Below are 24,594 nucleotides of genomic sequence, written 5' to 3'. Positions count from 1 at the left end.
TTACGGCTGAGTAGTGAAGGTACATTCATATCATTAGACCCAACTACAAATGGAGCTGAGTGGAAGCTCAAAAAATCTTCATAGAGAAGGTAAATTTAAACAAGGCCCAGAAGGATAAGGAAACATACAATACACAGACAAAGGATAAAAGATAAGGAAATTGCAAGCAGAGGCAATAGCACACACATAGGCATTGGGAATGCAGCAATTCAAAGGGAAGACACAACTCCTGTTCTCATGGAGTTTGCATTCTAGCAAATGGTAAGACACACATGAAACATATATCCAGTTATTTATTTTATATGCAACAAAGGAGCAGAGCAGCATGCACGGAGAACATATATGACGAACTTCTGAAATAATTTGAGATATAATGGTAGGAAAGTACATGAGATCACTTCAGGGGCATTTACAGAGATGCAATTAGGGTTGAAAAATGAAGGCAGGGGCTAGATTGCAAAGGATCTCTTCGTCTCTGGCCATATTTTCCACTCAGGTATCACAGTAGCAGTGAGTAGCCTTCCAAGATTGATATGGTAGAGATGAGCCCATGTGCTAATAATTCTTCACTTGTTCATTCCCACTCCCCACCCCTACACCCATTTTATGACACTCCCTGCCCTACTCTTTGCCCTGTAATTCTTTGCTCTTAATCTCCATCACCAAAGCCTCTTGTACTCTATCAGCAAATTGTGTGACACCAGGAGGAGATCTAAGGGCATGGAGAAAGAGTTTAGAGTACTTACTTTCTACTTTCTATGTGTCTCGCTGAAGTCCTAGTAGTGACTATGTGTGTCTACTACTATTCTAACTTTATTCCCTCACCCTAACCCATCAAGCCTGGAGGTAGAAACAACTTCCCACTGTTTCTATCACCTGGATGGCTCACTGTCCTTTATTTGTTCTCATCTCCCTGCCTATACCTGTGTCCATAGTTATTTCAACAAATTATTTTCTGTTGAATACTTTTAAGACTGCCTATATCATGACAGAATCTTGACTAATACAGTATAAATGATGCAACAGGTAAACCATGGTACTGAGTCTCAGCTCACTGACAATGGTGTGTTTAATTTCTTTGGAGTCATAATACCTTTGTTTCATTCAGAAATGTTTAAACGCCTTCATTAATTCCTACACATTTACCTCCTAAAATGGTTGAGGATCAATATATGAATTAGCAACCATTGTTTTTACAACATAGATAAATTAGTTTTGAGTTTTACTTAGATTTAGTAAGTAAGTGTCCTCTGTCTTGAAGCTATAGAAAGCTTTGCTATGTAGTACCAAGTTCTGAAATCATATCATTTTGCAAGTGTCGTAGACTTCATTGTCTGTGGAAATATGAGTAAAGATGTGCTGTCAATTTCACAAGTTGTAGCTTTTTTGCCTAGTGGAAAAAATTCTAAATATTTAAGAATGAACCCACAAGTTTCCAGATACACACTTACTATTTTTAATGGGGATTAAAATAATGTCAAATCAATATAAGTTGCACACATACACAAGGAGAGAAATGATCTCAGGTATCCACATAGGTTGAATGGGGAACCCGGACTTCCACCCCAATCCAGCAGTAACAAGGGAGCCCCATCGCCCCAATCCTCCACCAAAGCAATGTCAGAAGAGGCTAGCTAAATCAGAAGATTTAAATAAGATCCAAAGTCTGATAACATCATACCCTAAAGGTCCAGGTTTCCATTTAAAATCAACTTAGTAAGCCAAGAAAAAAGAATGTCTCAACTTGAATGAAAAAAGACAATCAATAGTCACCTACACCAACATGACACAGATGACAGAATTATCTGCCAAGGTTATTAAAGCAGCCACCATAAAAAATGGTTCAATAAGCAATTACAAACTTGCTTGCAACAAATGAAAAATAGAAAATCTCAGCAAAAAAGTAAGACATATAGAACAAAGTGAAATTTTAGAACTGAAAAATAGAGTAATCAAGATCAAATTCGATGGATGGTCTCAAGAGTATATTTTAGGGGACAGAGAGAAAAATCTGTGAACAGAAAGCTAGAACAATAGAAATGACCCAGTCTGAACAAGACAGAAAGTAGACTGATAAAAAATGAACAGATCGTCAGTGACTAGTGGGATTATAATAAAAGATCTATGATGCGTTTCATGAGCATCCTGAAAGGAGAGAAAAAAAAGTTGTTGAACAAGTCCTCAAAGAAATAATGGCTGAAAAATAACCAAATTTGGCAAAAGACAAAAACCTACAGATTCAAGAAGCTGAGCGAACGAACAGGGTAACCTCAAAGGTATCTATGCCTACACCCATCATAGTCAAACTTCTGAAAACTAGTGATAAAGAAAAAACATTTTGAAAGCAGTGAAAGACAAAGGGCATTTTTATCTATAGGAAAAAAACTCAAATGACAGGATTTCTTATGAGAAACCGTGGAATCCAGAAGGAAGTAGCATGACAGTTTTCATGTGATTAAAGAAAAAAACTGTCAATGTCAAGAAAGTAGAAGAGGGGGCAACACTTCCAAAATACATTTTATGAGTCAAGAAATACTCTAATACAAAAACCAGACACACACAGTAGAAAAAAAAACCCTACAGACCAATATTATTCATAGATACAGAGACAAAATTCCTTAACAAAATTTGATATATCATATTAACGGGCTGAAAAAGAATGATCACATGATCTTATCAATCAAAGCAGAAAAAAGTTTGACAAAATTCAACACCCATTCATAATAAAAACTTGCTGAAAATTAGGAATACAGGAGGATTTCTTCAACTTGATAAAGAACACTTACAAAAATCCCATAGGTAACATTATAATAATGGTGGAAGATTTTAATGCTTTCTTCTTAACAGTAGGATCAAGGCAAAAATCTCTTTCAGCCCTGCTATTCTTTATAGTACTGGACGTTCTAGCCAGCACAAAAATGCAAGAAAAGTAAATGAAAACATACGAATCAGGATGGAAAAGTTAAAACTGTCCCTACTTGCAGATGTTATGATGGACTATGAAAAAAATCCTGAGGATTCTACAGAATTACTCATAGAAGTGATGAGTTCAGCAAGGTCTCAGGATAGAAGATCAACATACAAAAATCGATTGTATTTCTATATAATAAATGAGCTACTGGAAACAAAAATTTTAAATGTAATATATTGCAGTCACTCCAAAAAAAGTGAAATGCTTACTTATGAATCTAACAAAAACATATACAGGATCTGTATGGAACAAACTTAAAAGAAAAAAGCAAAAACCTAAGTAGATAGAACTATACAAGGTATTCATGGACTGGGAAATATGTTAAATATGTCAATTCTTCCAAAAATTAACCTATAATTTTAATGCAATTCCTATCAAAATACCAGCAAGCTTTTTAGTACTTATCAACAAATATCAAATTGCCTGAATCCTATCTCCTTTATTTTTTCTGGCCTCAGTGCCAATAAACTAGCCCTATAACTAGCACATTTCTTCATTGGATTTATCTAAAGAAAGATTTTTTTTACAAATCTAAGATATATATGCTTCTTTAGAATGTGTAACATTTCAACCAGTATGTGTCACTGTGCAGAAAGGAAGCAGAAATGACCAAGAAATTATTTTTTCCAAATCAATAAATTTGTGAACTTTATATAAATGCCTTACCTATGAAGCCTATTTCTTCGCAGTTTATTTATCCTGTGAAACTCTGTTAATCATAATGCTTAAAATTATGTTACATATTTGAATAAGTGGGGAAAATGACTCAGATCCTTTTCAACTTATATAAAATACTGCCTATACTGTTTTCAATTTCTTGAGAATTCACTCCTTGTTCACTTTTAAGCTTACCATAATCACTTCTTTCTAATGAATAGTTCATCTGTTTTATGATACAGGGATTACCAGTTATTATTAAAATATAAGTAAAGACCAGTCTTCATTTTATAACTTGTAACATAAAACTGTAGCTAAAGAAAGTAGTTAAAAAACTTGCTGAGTAAGCCTTCAGTGTAATAAAAATATGCTTTGCATTCTTGAAAAAGTAAAGTTCTGTATCCATTCATGTGTAAACAATTATAACTTATTTAAGACTATTTAAACAGCATATACATAGTATGCATGTTTAGTTACAAACATTTTTTTTAAAATATGCTTCTGTTTCAAAACTACTTTGGGAACCTCTGCTGTTTTTCCTTTTTTTCTTCAATTACATGGATAACAGACAGTAATACCATTATAGGCATACTAGAAACATGAAAAAACAATCTAATCACAATACAAAATGCTATTAGAAAGTGCAGTATGATGCAATAAATTAAAGATGACTTAAACATTGGAAATATATACCATTAATGGCTTAGAAGATTCAACATAGTAAAATGTCAATTCTCCCCAGAGTGATCTATTTAATGCACTTCCTATCAAAATACCAGAAAGAAATTTTGTAGATGGATCTGTAGACCTATTTGTAAATAAGCATTTCTAAAATTTATATGGTAAGACACAGGAGCTAGAATTTCTAAAACAATTTTGAAAAAGAATAATAAATTGTGAAGAATAACTCTACCCATTGTTTGGCACATTATATAGCTACAGTAATTAAGGTGGTGTGGTATTGGCAGAGGGTTGGATACATACATCAATAGGACAGAATCACGATTCCAGAAATAGATCCACACGAATATGCCCAAATAATTTTTTTTTGAGGAAGATTAGCCCTGAGCTAACTACTGCCAATCCTCCTCTTTTTGCGGAGGGAGACTGGCCCTGAGCTAACATCCATGCCCATCTTCCTCTCCAAATGATTTTTTGACAAAGGTGCAAAAGTTATTCAATGTAAGAAGAATAGTCTTTTCAACAAATAGTGTTGCAGTAATTGGAAATCTATAAGCAAAAAAAGAAACTCCCACATCTTATACAAAAATGAACTCCAAATGAATCATAGATTTAAATGTAAATAAATTTAATAAATTGGACTTTATAAAAATTAAAAACTTTGGCATTACCTTATTAAGAGGATGCAAAGACAAGCTACAGACGGAGAAAATGTTTACAAACCATAAATCTAACAAAGGACTCATATCTAGAATATATGAAGAATACTCAAATCTCAGGAGTTAAAAAAAGCATTGAGGGGCCAGCCCCATGGCCGAGTGGTTAAATTCGCATGCTCAGCTTCGGCTGCCCAGGGTTTCACTAGTTTGGATCCTGTGTGTGGACCTAGGACCTCTCATCAAGCCATGCTGAGGCAGCGTCCCATATAGCAGAACTAGAAAGACCTACAACTAGAATGTACAACTATGTACTGGGGGGGCTTTGTGGAGGAGAAGAAGAAGTAGAGAAAACAAAAGATTAGCAACAGATGTTAACTCAGGGCCAATAAAAAAAAGAAAAGGTATCCAGTTGGAAAATGAGCAAAAGATTATCAACAGACATTTCACTAGAGTATATTCAGATAGCAAATAAGCATGAGAAAAGATGTTCAATGTTATTAACCATAAGGGCAATTCAAATTAAGACTGCCATGATATATCTCTACACACATGTGGAGAAACTGGATCACTCATACATTCCTGGTGGATATGTAAAATGGTACAGCATGTTTTGGGAGTTTCCTTAAAAAATTGAACATACATTAACAATATGATGCAGCAGTTTTACTCCTGGGCATTATCCAAGATAAATTTTTAAAAAATGAACATGATTGTTTTGTAGCAACCCAAAACTGGAAATAGCCAAAATATCCTGCAGTAAATGAATGATTAAACTATAGTACATTCATAACATGGAATACTACTCAGAAATAAAAGTAAACATGCTACTGATGCAGGTAACAACTTGAATGGATCTCTAGGACATTACACTAAGTGAAAAAAGCCAATCTCAAAAGGTCACACTGAATGATTCAATGTATTGAACATTCTTGAAATGACAAAATTATAGTGATGAGAACAAATTAGTGAGCACCAGGCTGGTGGGGGAGGGTGGTTGGTGTGACTGTAAAGGGATAGCACAAGGAAGATCTTTGTGGTGATGGAGTAGTTCTGTATCATGATTGAGGTTGTGGTTACACAGATCTACATGTATGATAAAATTAGAGAAATACGTACACACATTGTATCAATGTCAATTTCCTGGTTTTGATGTCACATTATAATTATGTAAAATGTAACCATTGGGGGAACCTGGGTAAAGAGTATATAGGTTCCCTCTATACTATCTTTGCAACTTTTTGTGAATCTGAAATTATTTGAAAATAAAAAGCTAAAAGACATTTTAAAAGACCCTGTACTGCCAGTTATTAACAATGGGAACTTGAGGGAGTTCATTGACCAGTCATCTTTGTAATGGGGCTCCTAATACCCACCCGGTGTGGTTACTGTGAGGACTAAATGAGAGAGGTAAATAGCTAAGGACCACAGGAAAATAGTGGCAAGATCTGAACTGGAATTCAGTGTTGGGCTAAATTTTATTTTGTGTACCTTTCACTTTTTCCAGTTATCTTGAGCATGTCTTTCCATTGTCAAGCTACAAAAGCAGAAACCAGTTTAAGAGGCAAAGCGTTTATTTGGGAATCAAAGAATTGTAATTTGGAAGCACAGATTCAGGTAGAAACCCAAATAGTGTCCCTCTATGGAGTAAAAGTCAGGGGCTTTTAAAAACAAAGAAGGGAGGCTCATTAAAAGAGTTTTAAATACAGAGGCATTTAAATGCAGAGGCAGAGAGCTTGTCTTGGCTAAACATTAATTGACTATTGATTCTTTCTTCAGAAGGTCCACAGTCCTCAGTCTTTGTGATCAGGATGTCTGTTCTCCTGACTTCTCAAACAATTGCTTGTAAGACAATTGCCAGTTTGGCCCAGTCCAAAAGTTTGACTTCGTCCAAGTTTCAAGACAGCAGACCGGTTTCTCTGGAAAGACGGCTCTGACTTGACTTTATAATAGCTCCGCTAAAGTCAATTTTGACGTCATCTAAATTGTAAAGCCTTAAGGGAAATATAGGTAGTCCACATTGATGGAGAATTTATTACAGTTGCCCAATAAATTCCATTGACTAAGGCTGAAAGACAAGGTGTACCTTAGGGCATTCAGATCTATTGATATTTGGTACTTTAGATATTAACCAAGACATGTTTTTGGTATATTTGGAGCTGCGGTTGTTTTTAGAAATGGCCTTCAGCATTTTTCAAAATTGACCATTCATTAGAATCACCTGTAAAACACAGCATACTGGGTCCTACTCCCAGTGTTTCTTGTTTTCCAGGTCTCAGGCATACTTGCATCTCTAATAACTTCCCATGTGATACTAATGTTTCATGGACCACACTTTACAAATCTCTGATAAACTACATATGCCTTGGCCTAAACATGGGTTTATATCTATGGTAACCTCACAGTATAAAGTATAAAAGAACTTTAGACTTGGCGATACTGTACCCTATAGCACAGGAGGACACTGATGCTAACATGCAGACTTGGATCCATGTCAGTCCCAAAACCATTTTTATGTTTTATGAAATTGTTGCACATATGCATATCCAGAAGACAACACTAAGGAGAGGAAATGAGGTGACCTATGGGGAAGAACACTTTCAATCTATTTGGGATAACAGTAATTTAAATACAATTACCTAAAATTAAAATTAAGCCTTATGTTTTATTTCATATAGATTTTGTGAGGAGCAAATGATGATGTGATGATGATGATACTCTAAAATATAATATGTATAATTAACTATTGAGGTAAATATCATAGTCTGACTCAATATGTCAGTTTTTTTCTATTTTCATCTATAATTTATTTCTATGCCAAGCAGTTGAATGCTTGACATAGAAAAATGAGTCTGTCATTTTAACAAATGATACTATAAAAACACTCAAACAAATAATTTTAGCAGAGATTATTATAATTGCAAAAGGAATATCTTTCTGCAAAGTGTTACCAACCTTTCCTATAAATACTGGACTCACTTGTTGCATTAAAAATCAAAAGGTAAAGAAGCATTCTATTGGTAAAGAATGGTTTACAAACATGTTGAATTACATATTGCAGTAACATATAAATTTCTTTTGAGAACCATTAAATAATTGATCATTAACTCCATGTCTAAGAAATTGTGTTTTAGTAATTGTCACCAAAGAAATTGAAGAAAGAGTAATATCTTACTAAAAAAATTTTATCATAAGCTACAATGAAAATTTGACATTTTACAAGGATTTCTTCATTCCATTATGAGTGCTCTTAATATTTTAGCAGAAACCTTGTCTCGTGAGACCTATACTCATTCTGCCTTCAGAGCTCAGCTGCTACATTCTGCTGTTGCTTCTCTTATTCAGACTGTTGGCATCATCAATACATAATTTTTGATTGGATCCCCAGGGTAGAAATTAAATTTGGTAGACAGTGGATACATAACAAATGCGTAGATTATTCTGGGCATTTCTTTTTGTTCAGTAGAGTAAAGTTTTTAGTGTTGTTGAGAGGGTAAAAAAAGGAAAGGCATTTAAAAGTCTATTCTTGATCAGGATTTTCTGCTCTGTTATTTTAGAAGTGTGCATAGAAGTTACAGAAAGTGTTATTATGGTTTTGTACTCAAAAGTTTTTATGTTTAGAAGGCTTTGAGAGCATTACTATGCCCACTGTGCTATTCTGGTTTGGATATTAATCAGAACACAGTTGAACATTATTTGAATTCACAGGACTTGCCATGCTGTAAGCACAACCTTATATGTAGTGGCCATGGGCAGTCCTATTATGGGAAACCAACTTGAGAGAAAAGGCGGGTCACTTGCTTCTGCGCAGGTCCTGGAATTTGAAATATCCAGGGGCCTCTACAGAATCCTGGCATCAGTTACTATGTTGACTCACTCAGTGTTGGGATCACTCACTTTCCCCTTGCAGGACTCAGATCTTGGAGGCAATTAGCTTCAGAGAAAAACGAATAGGAAAAACTGAAGTGTTATTTTTTTAAAGGCTGCTGAAGTTGATTGGTTTCTCATCATTCCTAAACCTACCGGAGCAATCAAGTTGGGAGAAAATTTACCAAGATTTTTATCGCTGCCTTGATATATACTTTGTTTTCCCCAAATGCTTTGGTGGGAAGAAGTAGAGGACCATTGTAAGTACAAAGTAACTAAAAAATATTTTTTACCATGGCATAACCTTTAGTTTGTGACGAGCTTACTCATTTGGCAAATTGATTTTACATTATTACAGTAGTTTGTGAATAAGCGTAAATGTTATATATACTGTACACATATACGCAGGTGTACATGTTTCTTATGGGGAAACCTTTTCAACAGAAATGAGGTAGAGCTTAAACTTTTTCCTTTGCAAATATAAAATCAAGCACATCTTTCTTATTTAAGAAACCACTAAAGTAATAGAAAATGCGTAACTGGCCTGGAGTGTTTGTAACCATTTTAATTGCTGTGAAATAGTTTGTGAGTCTGAGTTATCTTGATTATTTGATACTTCTGTATTTCGTAGTGGTTACATGTAGGATAGTGATCTGACATATATTCTCAATGAATTAATTGCTGTATGGGAATGACATGTGGAGGCTCAAAGTTAGAAAAATTTTATCTGGGATGTCATGGGGGAAAAATAAAGAATAAAATGAATTGTAATGGGTAAATGGAGGTTGGAAAAAGCCTTGATAAATATTTAAAGTTCTTTTTTCATATTACTTTTAGTATTTTGTATATTCTTTTCTGTAGCAAATTCTTTCAAATAATAATACGATCTATGCTGGCAAATGACCAGACAATTTTGTTGAGAAAACAACATAAAAACATGAGGACTTCTAATCTTATTTTGCAGTAAAGTCACTGTGTTGTTTCATGTCTGTGATGACCTAGCTTTTCATTAAAGCTTTTTAGTTTGGCTTTTATAGAAAGTAAACTATTTTGTTTATTTTAAGAAAGGCATGATGACTAATGAAAAATATAAAAATTGACCGTGGCACAACAGTAAAAATAATGTATGAGGAGTACAGTGTGTCCCAAAGAGGTAGATGAAGGAGATGGCCTTTTTTTTTTCCCTGCCTTTGCCTTGTGGATTATAGTCATTCTGAGGTAGATATGAGGGCAATGCCCATAATTAAAAATGAAAAAAGTCTGTCTCTCCAAATAAGTAACTCTTCAGAACTTCTGGGAAAAGAGTCACAACAGAAGTTTTCCCTCTGAGAAAAATTTGTGGAAAAAAATTAACATTGTGTACTTATTGACTAACATTAGATGCTAACAAATTTTGTAGTAAAACATTTTTATATGATTATTTTATTAATTTTGGTGAGTTTCATAATTGCTTGCTGACAGGAAAGCAATTCCATTTACTATTACAAAAATACAACAGCATATATTGGTTCTTTGCAATACACGTACGCATTGATCAATCAATTGATATATCTCCAAAATTAAAACCAGAAACCAGTGTATAGAGTAATTTAGAAAGAATAGCAAAGGTGCATTTCTGCAATGAAGCGAGGCAAACTTACTCTTGGCTTTATCACAGATATTCAAATAGCATTTTAAATTCTTAATTAGAATTTGAAGAAAGCTAGCCTTTCAGGGACAAGCCCTGTAGGACTTTATTATAGTACATTTTAAAACTATCAGGTAATACTTATGCTACATGACAGTGGGTTTGTTAAGAGAAAATGAAGATTTTCATAAGGTTATATTACACATTAACTTTTGCTCCTTGACGACATACCGCTATTTGAATGTATTCACATTCGAATCTAATTTTTAAAACTGTCTTAGTTTGAAAAGGTTAAAAGAGTACATTTGGTTTATTTTTAACCAAAATAGTTACTAATTAATAGCAATCACTGTATTAATGTAAGTATTCTTTACTTTTAGAATTGCTGAAATATTCCATTGCAAAGAGTTATTCAAATAATTCATTACAAATACATATTTCATTTGAATTTTTCATATGATGAAAATTACCTTGAGGTCTAATAAAATCATCTTTTAGAATTTCATTTGCAGTCCTTCAAGGGCATCTTAACTCTTAAAGAGAGGTTGCTGATCTAAATAGTTAATATACCTTTTAATAAGAAGCTTTCTGTATCTCTTCCGTGGCATAACATTATGGAAATGAAACAGAGAATGTCATCTAGTAGTTACTCGAAACTCGGAAAAAAGACTGCAAAGTGTTTTGTGCAAATTTATGTTGTTAAAAAAAGTGTTGGTTGACACTACTCCAGCTAGACAGTACTGAGATAGAAATTCATAATTGGGCAGAGATGGTAATGCAGCTGCCTCTTTAGTCCTGAAGTATTCATTTGAAATCCTTATAGTCCAAGTCATTTGCTATATGTGAAACAAATTGTCAAGCTCTTAACCACTTGTGTGGTTTAATAAAAGAGATTAAAATCTCCGTTGTCTTGGAAAGTCAGGTGGTTTTTTTTTTTAATTCTATTTTATTATCTTTCATCATGGCTTTATCATAAGAATAAAACAAAGTGATTTCCCAAACTTTCCTTCCCCTTCCACTGTAATATTTCCCTAACTTATTAAAAATGATTTATTGTATTTTTTATTAAACTATTCTTTCTTCCCCTGCAAGTAGAAGCAACATGGTATTTTGATGTATGTTTATACAAAGACATATATACACATTTAAATCACAGAGTACTAAGTTACTTAAGAGAGACATTGAAAATTAGTTGGAAATTAACCTTTCTTTAAAGACAACTTTCTATGTTTTTTTAATTTTCTATTTTGAACATGCGTCATCTTTTAAGAAACTGACAAATAAGACTGATGTACGTCCTCTGTCCAACAAAACAAACCACGAAGGAAGAGCAGACCTAGGTTTTGTGGGGCCTGAGGTTATATAAGTGGAGGGAGCGGGGTCTTTTAAGAAAAGTCATACAAAATTAGGTAAGATCTTGGGAGAGGCCAATGTAAGTGAAGGGCCTCAAGGCTTAAACTTTAAAAGTTTCACGGGAAATCATCTCCATATGAAGAGATTCGTTGTGGCTGGATCTTTTCGCAGTTACATTTTAAAGTAAATTTGATGCTAGTTATGTTTCTTTAAAGCATATATTATTTCTCAATGACAGGCTTTTATTTAATGCAGATTAGAGAGTTAAAAGAATTTATAGTGGTTGGAATTTGACATTTCTGCCTTTCATTCTGAAAAGATACATTGATTAAAGTGATGTCAAACTCAGTTAATGGAGGCGGTACAGTTATTTCAGATATACAGGGTATGTAATTTGAAGGCAAGCCAAATCACAATGAGAAGGAATAATGATGACCTTGGTTTATTTTTATACAGTGCATTCAGGTTTTGATTGGATTCAGAGGGAGGCAACGGTTTTCTCTCACACGAAGTCCTGCTGTAGTCCTAGGAGATTTGTGTTCTGTTATCAAGGCAGTTGGTGCATACTGGAGCATTTTGTTGGGAAGGTCATGGGCTGCAGTATGGGAAATGAGAAGACTTCTTTATTAAATGCAATCAAGCTCCATAGCAGAATTTCATGAAAATATTTCTGTTTGGGGAGTATGCTCCATGCAGCAGAGTGATCTTCAAAACACAAACAAAAAGGCAAATAAACAAACACCTTATAGTCTTCATTGTTTTCCTCATTTAAAAACATCTTTTAGTTAAACTTCCTTGGGGTTTCATTCTATACAATATTGACAGTAATATTCATAACACGTATTTGGAGTTCTGAAGTTTAATACAGATATGAAAGTTAGCACTGCTATAGTATAGTTTATTATTTTGCCGATATGAGTAGGCTTTGTCTACTTATGTGAAATCTAGAATTAAAGTCCTTATAATCTTTATAAAATTTCAAGCTCCCCCTAGTTAATGTTAAAAGTAAGTATGTCTTTCAGAGATTTTGATATCCCCTCTTGACGGGGAGAGTAACCCTGCTCTTTGTGAGTCACTCATATGCAAAATATAGTGTGAAGATTAACAGCTAAAATGGTGTGGTTTACTTTTTTCCATATATTACAACATATTATAATTTTGCGTGTGCCTTTTTAAACCAGATAGCTCCTCCAGAGATTCTGAAACACTTTAGCTCCCAGGGACATGGCCTTTCTCCTTCCCCATTCAAGATTACCACCCTGGATGTGACAAAAAAAAAAAAAAAATCCTTGGCTCCAGTGTTTTAAGAGTATCTTAAATTTCTCGGTCCCAATTCTGATAGGCAGCAGGCAGATGAGGATGGGGAAAGGAAATGACCCTGCTGGCTCATGCTTAAAAGAGTCTTAATCTTCTGGCCACACAACCTTCACCTCATGCCCATTAACAAAACCAAAGGGCAGTATTCCTTCTCCCAGAGCTCAAGTTTTCCAGTTATGTTGCCATTTTAAGGAAGAATTTCCATTCAACTCTGTGCTCAATCTTTGTTATTGTGATATCATTCATTCAAAATACCTGGAAATTTCAATAGGTGAAAGAACATACAGAGCAATTTCCCGGGGTCCTACAGTCCCTAGAGGTGATTGTATAGTACATGTAGTGACATTAAGCCCTGAGAAAACAAGTGTTCCTAGCAGTCGGGATTGAGTTTGGAAATCAGTTTCTTCCCAGTCTCCTTTACTATATTTTGCTTCCTGCCTCCGTGCCCCACTTTCGCTCTGTTTCATGCACCCCATTCTTCACTAATGGAAGATGGGGGAGAAGCGACAGTTATCCTCTAACTAGATGGAACTGTGATTTCCCTGCTATGCTGGTAACATATTGCAGCTGTTGTTGTTTTTGTTGTTTGTGAATGAGTCTTCCCGAGCTGTTAATTCAATATCTTGATTCCATATAATTTTAAGGATATAATTTTCCATAAATTTAAAATACTGGAAAATTTATTTTTTTATACATCGGTTTTGAAAGCTGAAATATATCTAGGGCTAGTTAAAAATATTCAATGTGTTATGTTACTGTTTAAAAGAGCTTTGCCTCTACATTTTACTTTACTTTATTATTTCATTTACTTTAGTAGAAAATTTGGTTGTTTTAATGAATAGGAGGAATATTAAAGTGCATTATGAAACCCAATGCTTAAGCCACGTAATAAAGTCAGAATGTGGATAGCTCAATGGGTTTAAAATAGGATTAACACAGTTTTAAAGAAACTTTAAAAGATCTGATGTTTGAATTGTCATGCTTTTAGTTTCTATTTAATAAATTCTCAACCCACTCATGAGCATTGCAACAATGAGGAATTTACATATGCAAAAATAACATGTAGTCTTTTGCCAGTTTATTTTCAACTTTTAGATGTACTTTCTTTCCACTGTTAGCAAATAATCGATGTTTTGAAAGGACCAGCATTAATTGAGCACAGTTAGCATTATAATGTCTGATATTATGCCCAATTATGGGCAAATAAAGGGATTACCCTTTCAGTGTTTTCACCCTCTCCTTAGCTTTTGCTTTGTTTTGTTTTAAATTGCTCTCCTCCCTCCCACTCTCTTTTTGGCTAAGACGGTCATAGAATCAGGACTATAAATGGGCATAAACATCAGTGACTTTTTGCTCATTCTTGGCACTGGTCTCTATTTGCACACAACTTGTCTGCTCCTTTATCAGATTACAGCAGCAATACTACCTTAGCCTGAGCGAAGTGCTGACTTAAAGGGCACGGGAGTCAGCACACTGTTACAAGTGCAGATTTTAGCCTTGGAAACTATGTGAGGTCAAACTGAAGAAATAAGAAAGACAAATCACAGAGTCAGAACTGCTCAACTGTTTTCATCAAAAGCAAGTTAAGTAATTCCTTTTTATATTGATGCTCAAGAGGGCAGTATTAGAAATAAATTGGTGACTAAGTGGACAAAATGTTATCAAAATAGTTGAGGAACTGATAAAATTATCTATGACAGTGATGAATCCCAAGGGCTCCCCTGTATTGGAAAATAACTAGGAAGGAAAAGGGAAAATTAGACGCTAATGAGTGTAGCCAGATATGAGCAATTTTGGCATGGAGGTGGTTAATTGCAAGAGCTTACTGGAAGCTCAGACAGCTGGGGAATCCTGATTTAGTAGAGCCTGAAGGGCAGGTCAGGAGCCGTGTGAACAGCTGCTGAAGAGCTAGAGGATTCCTTTGGATTAGGTGTACACACCCCATCTCTAATGGGCTGTGTCAGAGAGCACCAAGTCTTATCACCGAGTTCACTTTGCTCAAGCCTATAGACTTTGCAGTGTTTTACTTTAAATATCTGGAAACAGATTTCCTCTCAAAATAAATCCAGAAATAAAAATATCAAAGAAGTGACGGTGAAATTTGTATTGTTTTTGTTTGGGTAACCATTGTTTAAAGAAGGAACAATTTATTATTCATTCATTTGTTCATACTACTAATATATATTGCATGCCTGCTTTGTGCCAGGTACTATGCTATGCTCTGGAGATAATGCTCTAAATAAGTGAACACATTGAGATTAGAATTTGGGAAAGAATACACATGTTAAATATGCACACACTATTTAAATTGCATCTGAGATAAGGGCTATAGAATAAAGCACACATTGTTATAAGGATGTATAATAGTGAGACCTAGATTAGTATTAGAAATTCAGGAGGGATTCCTAAGAAAATAGCGTTCAAAGTAGGATAAAGAAGAATAGTTGTGTAAGGGGAAAAGAGAGAGGAAAAATTTACATTCAGAGGGAACAACATATGTGAAGGTGTAACTTGGTATGAAGAAAGAACTAAAAGAAAGTCAGTTTTCCTAGAGTATAGTTAGAGAGGGAAAATTTGGAACAAGCATGCAGCTGAAACGATGGGCTGGGGTGCAATCATTCAGAGCCCCAGAGGTCGTGGGGATGATTTTTTTCTTTATAGTAAGATTAGTGGAAGCCTTTTAAGAGTTTCAGGTAGAGCAGTGATATGAACATACTTGTGGGATTTTTTTTAAAGAATATTTCTCTGTTTGGTGAAGAAGATATTAGGGGGTGTTGAGTAAATGAAGAGCTATAAATCTGGTAGCTTCTCCAGGGGCAGAAGAAGGTGGTGTTAACCAGAATGGTGACAGTGAAGTTGAAAGAAGTGACTTTATTCAAGTTTTAATTATGAGATATAATTAATAGGAATTGAAGTTGCATTCATGGCATGTAGAATTGGGTGGATAATGGTGCTGTTTACAAGAAGACTTGAAGGGAAGCTGGTATCATGGGAAGGATTGGAGGCGTGGAAAGAGTTTTTTTATGGAGAGTGTGGGTACTGTAGACATGGGGATGTGAAGCCTAGAAATGAAGTCATTGTTGGGGACTTAATGTGTGAGCCATGGAGTGTGGATAAGACGAGCTAGAAAGATCATAGAGTGTGAAGAGGAGGAGGTCAGCCATTCAATAAGGAAGACAAGTGCACTGCAAAAATGCCATAGAAGCAGCATCTAGATAGACTGTTGAAATCCTAAGAAAAGTAATATTTCTGTAAGGAGTGTTCCTTTCAATCTCCAATTTAATGACTTTATGAATGAGGATCTCACTTGTAGCACCATGTGTCTTGGTTTCCACAGTCTCTGCCATCTATTTACCCCTAATTTCCTCTCCCATATTGCTATTTCTGTGAGATATCACCAAAATGTTGCCTTAGTAGAAAAGCTTCAATAAATATTTAAATTGTATAATGTATTCAGCTTTTTCCTGTACTCTGCGATTCCTAAAAATACCTTCTTTGGAAACCCCATTTCAACTGACTACTGTATAATGAAATGAGCCTTCAGTGTAAAACATTTATCTTAGTCTGAATTTCAATTGCTCAGTCAGAGTTGTTAAGCAATATGAAAAATCATCCTTTAGAGAATACAGAATTGCATAGATATGACAAGGTAAGTTTGCCCTTTATTTAATGCTATTTTAGTTAATATAGATGCTTATTGGAGAAATGTCTAAAATTTCTTGAGAACCATTAGTAAAATTGATTATTCTTAAATCTGGAAAAAAGGCAAAAATACTTAGAAAACATTGACAATTCAGTTTAAATAAAACTAGAATTCTACTGAAGAGATAGAAGGCACTTGAGTAATTGAAATTTAGTCATGGATGAGTGTGATGTGTAGTTATCAGTTAGCTTTTGGGGAAGTAAGACTAGACAGAATATTACGATGATATGGAGCAACTTTTTTACTATCAGGTTTTTACCTGCTTATAAATAAACACTGTTGAACACCTGCTATGTTCTCTCTGCCTTTTATGAGATTGCAACTCTGTAAGTCAGAGAAAAGTAGACACACGTGTGCATATAAATACAATTACTGTACTATGTCATGAGAGTTATAAAGCACGGTGCAAATCAACCATAAATGATTACTTATGGATGATGTGATTATGGAAGTTTCATCCAAAAATCCACCTTTATAAATAGGCCTTAGAGTATGGGCATATGGAGATGTGAATTAGAGAATAAGTAGAAGGAGCAGTGATGCATAGACAAGGATTCATGAGGCCTTGATCTATGCTACATAAACAGTTATTGACAGTACTTGGTATGTTCATATCAGTATTCTAGGTTCACCTATTCTTCAAAGATAATATGTAGTATTCATCAAGCCTGTACTGTGTCAAGCATTTCTCTGAGGATATTACATGTATCTCAGCTAACTCCCATTGCAACTCTAGGAAGTTGGGGGATATAATCATCCATATTTAACAGATGAGGATACTGAGAGGTACAGGAAGTTTAAGCAATTTGCCTAAGGTAGCTTAGCTGATACGAGAGGAGTCAGGATTCAAACGGTGACAGAGTGACCTAAAGATTCAAGGTTCTTAACCAGTCAGCTGCCCCAACTTCTCAGATTTTGATAGAGATGAACATATGTCAGAGATCTAGAGATGACAGAACAAAATATAAAGTGGAATGAATTATAGTATCTTCTACCAAGAACTAAATGTGTTCCACTGAAAATGTTCTTCAAAAGAAATTCAGAACACTTTTGTTTACTCAAAGGCTATAGAACTTGGCACATTATAATGAGATGTCCTGACTAACCCCACGTCCATCCTCTGGACCTCCTCAGGGAGCTGTCTATGATGATATTTTACTACTTTATTCCTGTCTCAATCTTCCCACTGAGTGAACTTGAAAAGATCAAAGAACAGAACTAATAGAACCCTTGATCTGTCTGTAATCATCTACAGCAAGCTTCCTCAGAGTGATCTCTCTAGATGTCTTTCTGATTTTGTTTCTGTTACGCACAGGCCACTGTGCTAAATGAACGAAAAATGGAGAACATAGACTGTAAGTACAAGGCTATGAAGCAAATGACACCTCTGGAATTAAGCAATGTGCACTCTGCACAACAGTGTCAACATTGGAATTCTCATGTCGATGGTCAGAAATGATATTGAGAGGTTTTCTGGCTTTGTAAGCAATTATATCTGCATCTCATGAAGAGGTCTGTATGCACACGTATGTACACATTAAAAGACAAAAAGTCAAATATAGTGTTGGAGCAGAATGGTTCAAGATGGTAGGGATGAGAGGAGGAGGTAAGGGGAAGTCAGAAATACTTCCCTCAAAATGCCAAAAAATGTAATAACTTGTTTTCACATAAAAAGCCTATTGATTATCATATCTATTTTCCATGGTACAAATTGTTGAGTATTGTCCAATAACTGACTAGCAAATAGAAATATCAAGATATTGTAAATTTTAACTGTTATTTAAAATGCATCTTCTACTTCTTAACTCTAGGGCCATTTATCTTTGGATTAGCTATATAAATAAATTATATCAAAGATACACTTTTGGAGACCCAATATATTGATTTCCAATCAAACAGTGGAAATTTCGTTCAACCAAATGTAACATTGTTCTATAACATTAAATACACAAACACATGTTTTATAGTTTATTGTTGGAAATGACGCTAAGTTATATTATGATATACAAAATAGAGATGAGTTAGGATATATTTTTTCATTTTAACCAGTCTTGCATTCTCTTTACTCTATTTTTATAATGTGTGACATTAGGTGAGATTGTGTGAGATACCATTTTCCCAGAAAAAAGTCTTTATGACTTAGTGTGGTGAATGAAGTATATTCTCAATTCTTTCAATATTACTAGTAATAAGAGATCTCTCTCTCTCTATCTCCTTATTTCTCTTTCTTTCTCACACACACATGCCCAACCTAAAAATTAAGTGGTTTACATATGAAAGTATTTGCCTTACTAATATTTATAAAATCAGTAAATATTAAGACAAAACTGAAATCAATTCTTCCATTTGGAAAATATAAATAACACTACAACAGTTAGGAAAAGAAAAGGAAAACTATTAAATCCACATATCACTTCCCAATTATAATAGACCGTCAGGGTTTAATATGTTATTCTTTAAGTAGCTATTAAAAATATTAATCACTTAATTTTAATATTAAACATTAAAGATAACTATATTAGTGGTTTCTTTTCTATATATTTTTTAATAAAATGGGATTATAGATGGAACTATTGTATGATCATAATAGTATGATAAAAATACAAAAATAATGTCTCTTTTTTATATCCATATTAGAGATTGAGTTTTTTTTCCTTGAAATGTTCTGCTTTCATTTTTTTTCTATTCAAACTTCACCTGACTTAATTCAAATTACGTAAAGAATATGTCATTAAAGTCAATTAAGAAAATTTCTTCCTCTTCTTTCTTGAACTCACAGCAGTGGTCAATATTGACCATTTTCTCCCTTCTTGAAACTGTTGTCTTGGGGCCAGCCTCATGGCCTAGTCATTAAAGTTCTGTGCGTTCAGCTTCAGCAGCCTAGGATTTGCAGGTTCAGATCCCAGGTGCAGACCTACTCCACTCATCAGCCGTGCTGTGGAGGTATCCCACATACAAAGTAGAGGAAGATTGGCACACATGTTAGCTCAGGGCCAATCTTCCTCAGCAAAAAGAGGAGGACTGGTGGCAGATGTTAGGCCAGGGCGAATCTTGCTCACACACACACAAAAAAGTTGTCTTCCCTTGAGATCTGTGCATTGCACTCTCCTGGTTTTGTTCCCATTTCTTTGGGTGTTTTTGTTCAGTCTGCTTTGCAGGCTGATTCTCTATACTCAACCTTTATATATTAGGATTCCGCAGAGCTCAGTTTTAGTATGATTGTCTTCTCACTCTGTAATCCCTTCCTTGGTCATTGCACCCATGCCTATGGCTTTATTAACACCTATGTTCAGGTAACCAACCAAGTTATACCTCTAGCTCAGATTGCTCTAATGAATTCCAGAATTGTAATTTTAACTGCCTTTTTGGCATCTCTGCTTGTATGTGGCAGTCACCTCCACTCTAAGCGCCCAAAACTGAACTTTCTGTCCATCCCATGAAACCTCATCTTTTCTCATTGTTCCCTTTATCAGTAAATGATGCTACCATCTATCCAGTTTCATAAGCCAGAAACTTATTTAATATCTGAAACTCTTACCCACTTTTATCTAAACTATTGCCAGTTATTCTGGGTTTTATCTCCCAGTGTCTTTTTTTTTATGGCAGGGAAAGATTCACCCTGAGCTAAGATCTGTTGCCAATCACCCTCTTTTTTTCCTTCCCAAAGCCCCGGTACATCATTGTATATCCTAGTTGTAAGTCATTCTAGTTATTCTATGTGAGCTGCTGCCACAACATGGCAACTGACAGACGGGTGATGTGGTTCCGAGACCAGGAAGCAAACCTGGGCCTCCAAAGCAGTGAGCACTGAACATTAACCACTGGGCCATCTGGGCTGACTCTCTCACAGTGTCTTTTGATCCACTTCTCTTCATCTCCTCTCCCGTTACCCTAGCCCAAGCTGCTTTCTCTCCCTCAAAATATAGCAGCAGTTTCCTTTCCCATTCCCTCTAATCTATTCTCTAAAATTCATCCAGTCAGCTAAATTTGATGATATCAGCACCCATTTAGTTACTTTAGTAGCTTCTGTTGGCTACTAGGAAAGCAAAGCAAAGTAAAATGAAACCTAGACACCGTCTTCCTCCCCTGTCACTTCTCTTGTAATGCTTCCCCCACCTTACCACCTTTCTGGTTTTCTTTATGATCCTTGAATAGGCCTTGCTATGCTCTGCCACAGGGCTTTTGCACATGCTTCTTTCTTTGTCTAGAACCCTCCTCTCCTCTCTCTTTGACCTAGATAACACCAATTTCTGCTTAGAACTCGGAGGATCTCAGAATTCCCTGAGTAGATAAAATTTCCCTACCATGTAACATTCCTCCATAAAACATAGCACTGTTGTGATTCCATATGTATATATGTGACTTAGTTAATGCTTTTCACTCAGATGATGTGGTAAGTTCCACGAACCCAGACACCTCATTGTTTTTGCTCATCATTGTTTCTCTAGGACCAAGCACAAATATTTTTGAATAAGTGAATTGATGATTAACATTTTATTGCACACTATAATTACAGGCATTTACATATAAGAACATGTTATAATTTGCATTTTATGAAAATTTCGTATGACAGCAAAAATCCTTCTGTTTGAAGCTTAATGCATAAAAATACTGAAGGTTTGTTTTTTGTCATTGGATTTTATTCCCTTCTTTCATTCCCTATTCTCCATTCAACTCTAGAGTCTTTTGGTTCTTGGTTGGTTTTCGTGTTTTGTTTTTGTTTTTGTTTTTTTTTTACTGTTTTCAACCCATGTATTTTCCTTTCCTTCATCTATCTTTGTAATCTCTCAGTAGTACTTGTCAATGTTAACTGCCTCTTTAACATCTAGGATGTTCTTCCTTTGTTCTACACTAGCCTAGTCCCTTTGTTTCTGTCTCTTACAGTTGCTCCCATCTTTCCCTCTTCCCACTTGCTATCTGAGGCTATCCTGGAAAAATCAGTGATTTCCTCTTTCCTCTTATCTTTGTCACTCTATCCCTTGAAGAAGAGATCCATTTTCTTTGTTACCTAAAAGAGCTTGACATATGTATTTGTATGTAAAAACCTAGTAGAGTTATGCACCACGTAACGACATTTGGTCAATGATGGACTGCAGATACAAAGGTGGTCTCATAAGATTAGAACCATATAGCCTAGCTGTGTAGTAGGTTATACCATGTAGGTTCGTGTAAGTGCACTCTATGACGTTCGCACAATGACAAAATCACCTAATGACACATTTCTCAGAACATATCCCCGTCGTTAAGCAACACATGTCTATAGTAATATCATTTTAATATGTTTTAGAGAAAAAGAGACACTGACCACTAAATGATTTGTCTTCGGGTATAGAAGGGTGGTGGGACTCAAAGGCAAATTTAAAATAATCCCTCTGAGAAGGAACAAAAATCCTTTGCAATGAAAAATAAATTACACTGTATAAAAATATATTGTTAATAGTAGCTTTCCAATTTTTAAGGAAAGAACAACAACTTTCAGCCAAACACAGAAGTGAAAAAACTGCATGATGTCACTCATATGTGGACTCTAAAAAAGTCAAACATATAGAAGCAGAGAGTAGAATCATGGTTACCAGAGGTGGGGGAAATGGGGAGATGTTGGCCAAAGGGTACAAAGTTGCAGTTATGTAGGATGAGTAAGTCTAAAGATCTATTGTACAGCACAGTTAATAATACTGTACTGAATGCAGGAAATTTGCTAAGAGAATAGATTTCAGGTACTCTCATCACAAAAATGATAACTGAGAAAATTGTATGTTAAGAAGCTTGACTATAGTAATCATCTTACTATGTATATGTATAACAAATCATCATGTTGTACACCTTAAGTATATACAATTTTTATTAAAATATTCTTAAAAAACAGTTACAACACTAAAACTGACAAAGATGAAGAGAAACTGGTGCAAACAACGCTGGTGGGAATGTAAAATGGTACAGCCATTCTAGAAAACAGTTTGGCAGTTACTTCTAAAACTAAACATGCAATCACCATATGACCCAGCATTTCTGCTCTTGGGCATTTATCCAAGAAAATGGAAACTTACATTCACACAAAAACCTGTACATGAATGTTTACACCAGCTTTCTTGGGGATAGGCAGAAACTGGATACAACCCAAATGTCCATCAATTGGTGAATGTACAATAAACTGTGGTGCATCCATATCATGAAATAGTACTCAACAATAAAAGAAGTGAACTATTGGTACTCAGTACAACTCTAATGGATCTTAAGGGTACCGTGCTGAATGAAAAAAAAATCTCAAAAGGTTGCACACTGTGTTATTCCTTTTATATAGCATTAGTGAAATAACAAAATTAAAGAGATTGAGAACAGATTATTGATTGCCACAGGTTAGAATTGCCACAGGGAGGCTATACAGAGGTGCCACAAGGGAGCCTGTGGTGATTGACCTGTTTTGTGTCTTGGTTGTGGTGTTTGTTATACAAAGCTGCACTTGATAAAATTGCATGGAACTAACACACACACATACACAGAAGGACACTAATGAGGGCATGCATAACTAGTAAAATTTGAATAAACTCTATGGATTATAGTGATGATTTCCCAGTTTTGACATTGTACCATAGTTATCCAAGGTGTCCACATCGTAGGAGGTGAGATGAAGGTTGCAAAAGACGTCCCAACATATTTCTTTGCAAATTCCTGTGAATCTGTACTTATTAGAAAATAATTTTTTTAAATACAGCTTTTAAACCTTTCACAAGACTTCAGTGTCAGTGTATCATCACCAGACCTAATCAACGGGTAAGTCTTATAAATTAATAAATCCACCACTCAGGGTACAGACAAAGGATGGTTTAATGCTAACCCACTGGAATGCAATCCATTTCTATTATACAGGAGCATGCATCACTTATTGAACAAAATGTCATGGTGATTTAAGTCCTGTTCTAAATGTCCTACCTTGTGAGGTATTATGCTTTAGATTGTTTATGACCAAAAAGATTGAATGGAAAGAGCTGAATTTTAGAAGTTATGCTTGTTCATGGGCATGGTAACTGGACAAGGTCTGAGACTACTTGGCTTTTCAGCCTGATTCTACCTACCAAGCCAAGTAATCGCGGACAAGCCAATATTTAACTATTATTCATTTTTTGAGTTTCTAGCGCTGAGCTGAGCACATCTTACTATTGATTGTCCTCAAGAATAAATTAGGAATAATAGTGGTTACTTATTTGGGGCATTAGAAAGGGGCTATATGAAATTGCTTGGTGAGTGACAAAGTATTGGGAATAATTTTTTAACTTGGTATTATTATAACTATTAATATTAATAAATAGCTAATTTATACATAACTTCCAATGAGATAAATTACATAAACAGATACATAGATCAAGAGATGACCTGTGACTCTGTGTGTGTGTGTGTGTATGATCTCCTGGCTTTAATCTGGTCTTAAACAAATCCATCCTTCTAATTGCTGTCCCAGTCATGTTTCTAAAACAGAAATCAGATCTTGTGCCTCTAGCTTAACATCCTTTAGAGAATCTTCTAGCTACAGGGTAAAATCCAAGGCCCCAGCGCACAAGACTCTTACAGCATGGCACCTGCTCATGTCTCTCACCTCTTTATCTACTATTCCCCACCATGCACACTTCTCTCTCATCATAAAATTGTGGCTCCACAAATAAGTCATGTAATTTCATACCTGTGACTTATACCCACTTCCTGGAATGTTCTCACAAAAACTATTATCACCATGTATCTTCCACTAACAACTTCAATGAATTATTTT

The 24,594-nt window shown here is 35.1% G+C and overlaps 1 protein-coding gene across 11 annotated transcripts in view; it reads left to right on the top strand.

Annotated features, from left to right (window-relative positions):
• Positions 1 to 24,594, top strand: part of DMD (dystrophin) — a 2,265,680-nt gene that overhangs the window by 345,222 nt on the left and 1,895,864 nt on the right. For 2 of the 11 annotated variants that reach the window (XM_070503128.1, XM_070503118.1), the window contains exon 1: positions 8,818 to 9,092. The exons of the other annotated variants lie outside the window; for them this stretch is intronic. In XM_070503128.1, the coding sequence (XP_070359229.1) occupies positions 9,062 to 9,092 (31 nt within the window). In that variant the 5' untranslated portion in view covers positions 8,818 to 9,061. Of the gene's footprint in view, positions 1 to 8,817; positions 9,093 to 24,594 lie in introns of those variants that run through there. 11 annotated transcript variants of the gene reach the window in all.

This window comes from Equus asinus, chromosome X, assembly GCF_041296235.1.
Source record: "Equus asinus isolate D_3611 breed Donkey chromosome X, EquAss-T2T_v2, whole genome shotgun sequence".
In the NCBI taxonomy this organism is placed as follows: domain Eukaryota; kingdom Metazoa; phylum Chordata; class Mammalia; order Perissodactyla; family Equidae; genus Equus; species Equus asinus.
Note: the sequence above shows the minus strand (reverse complement) of the source record. Positions and strands in the feature narration are given on the sequence as shown.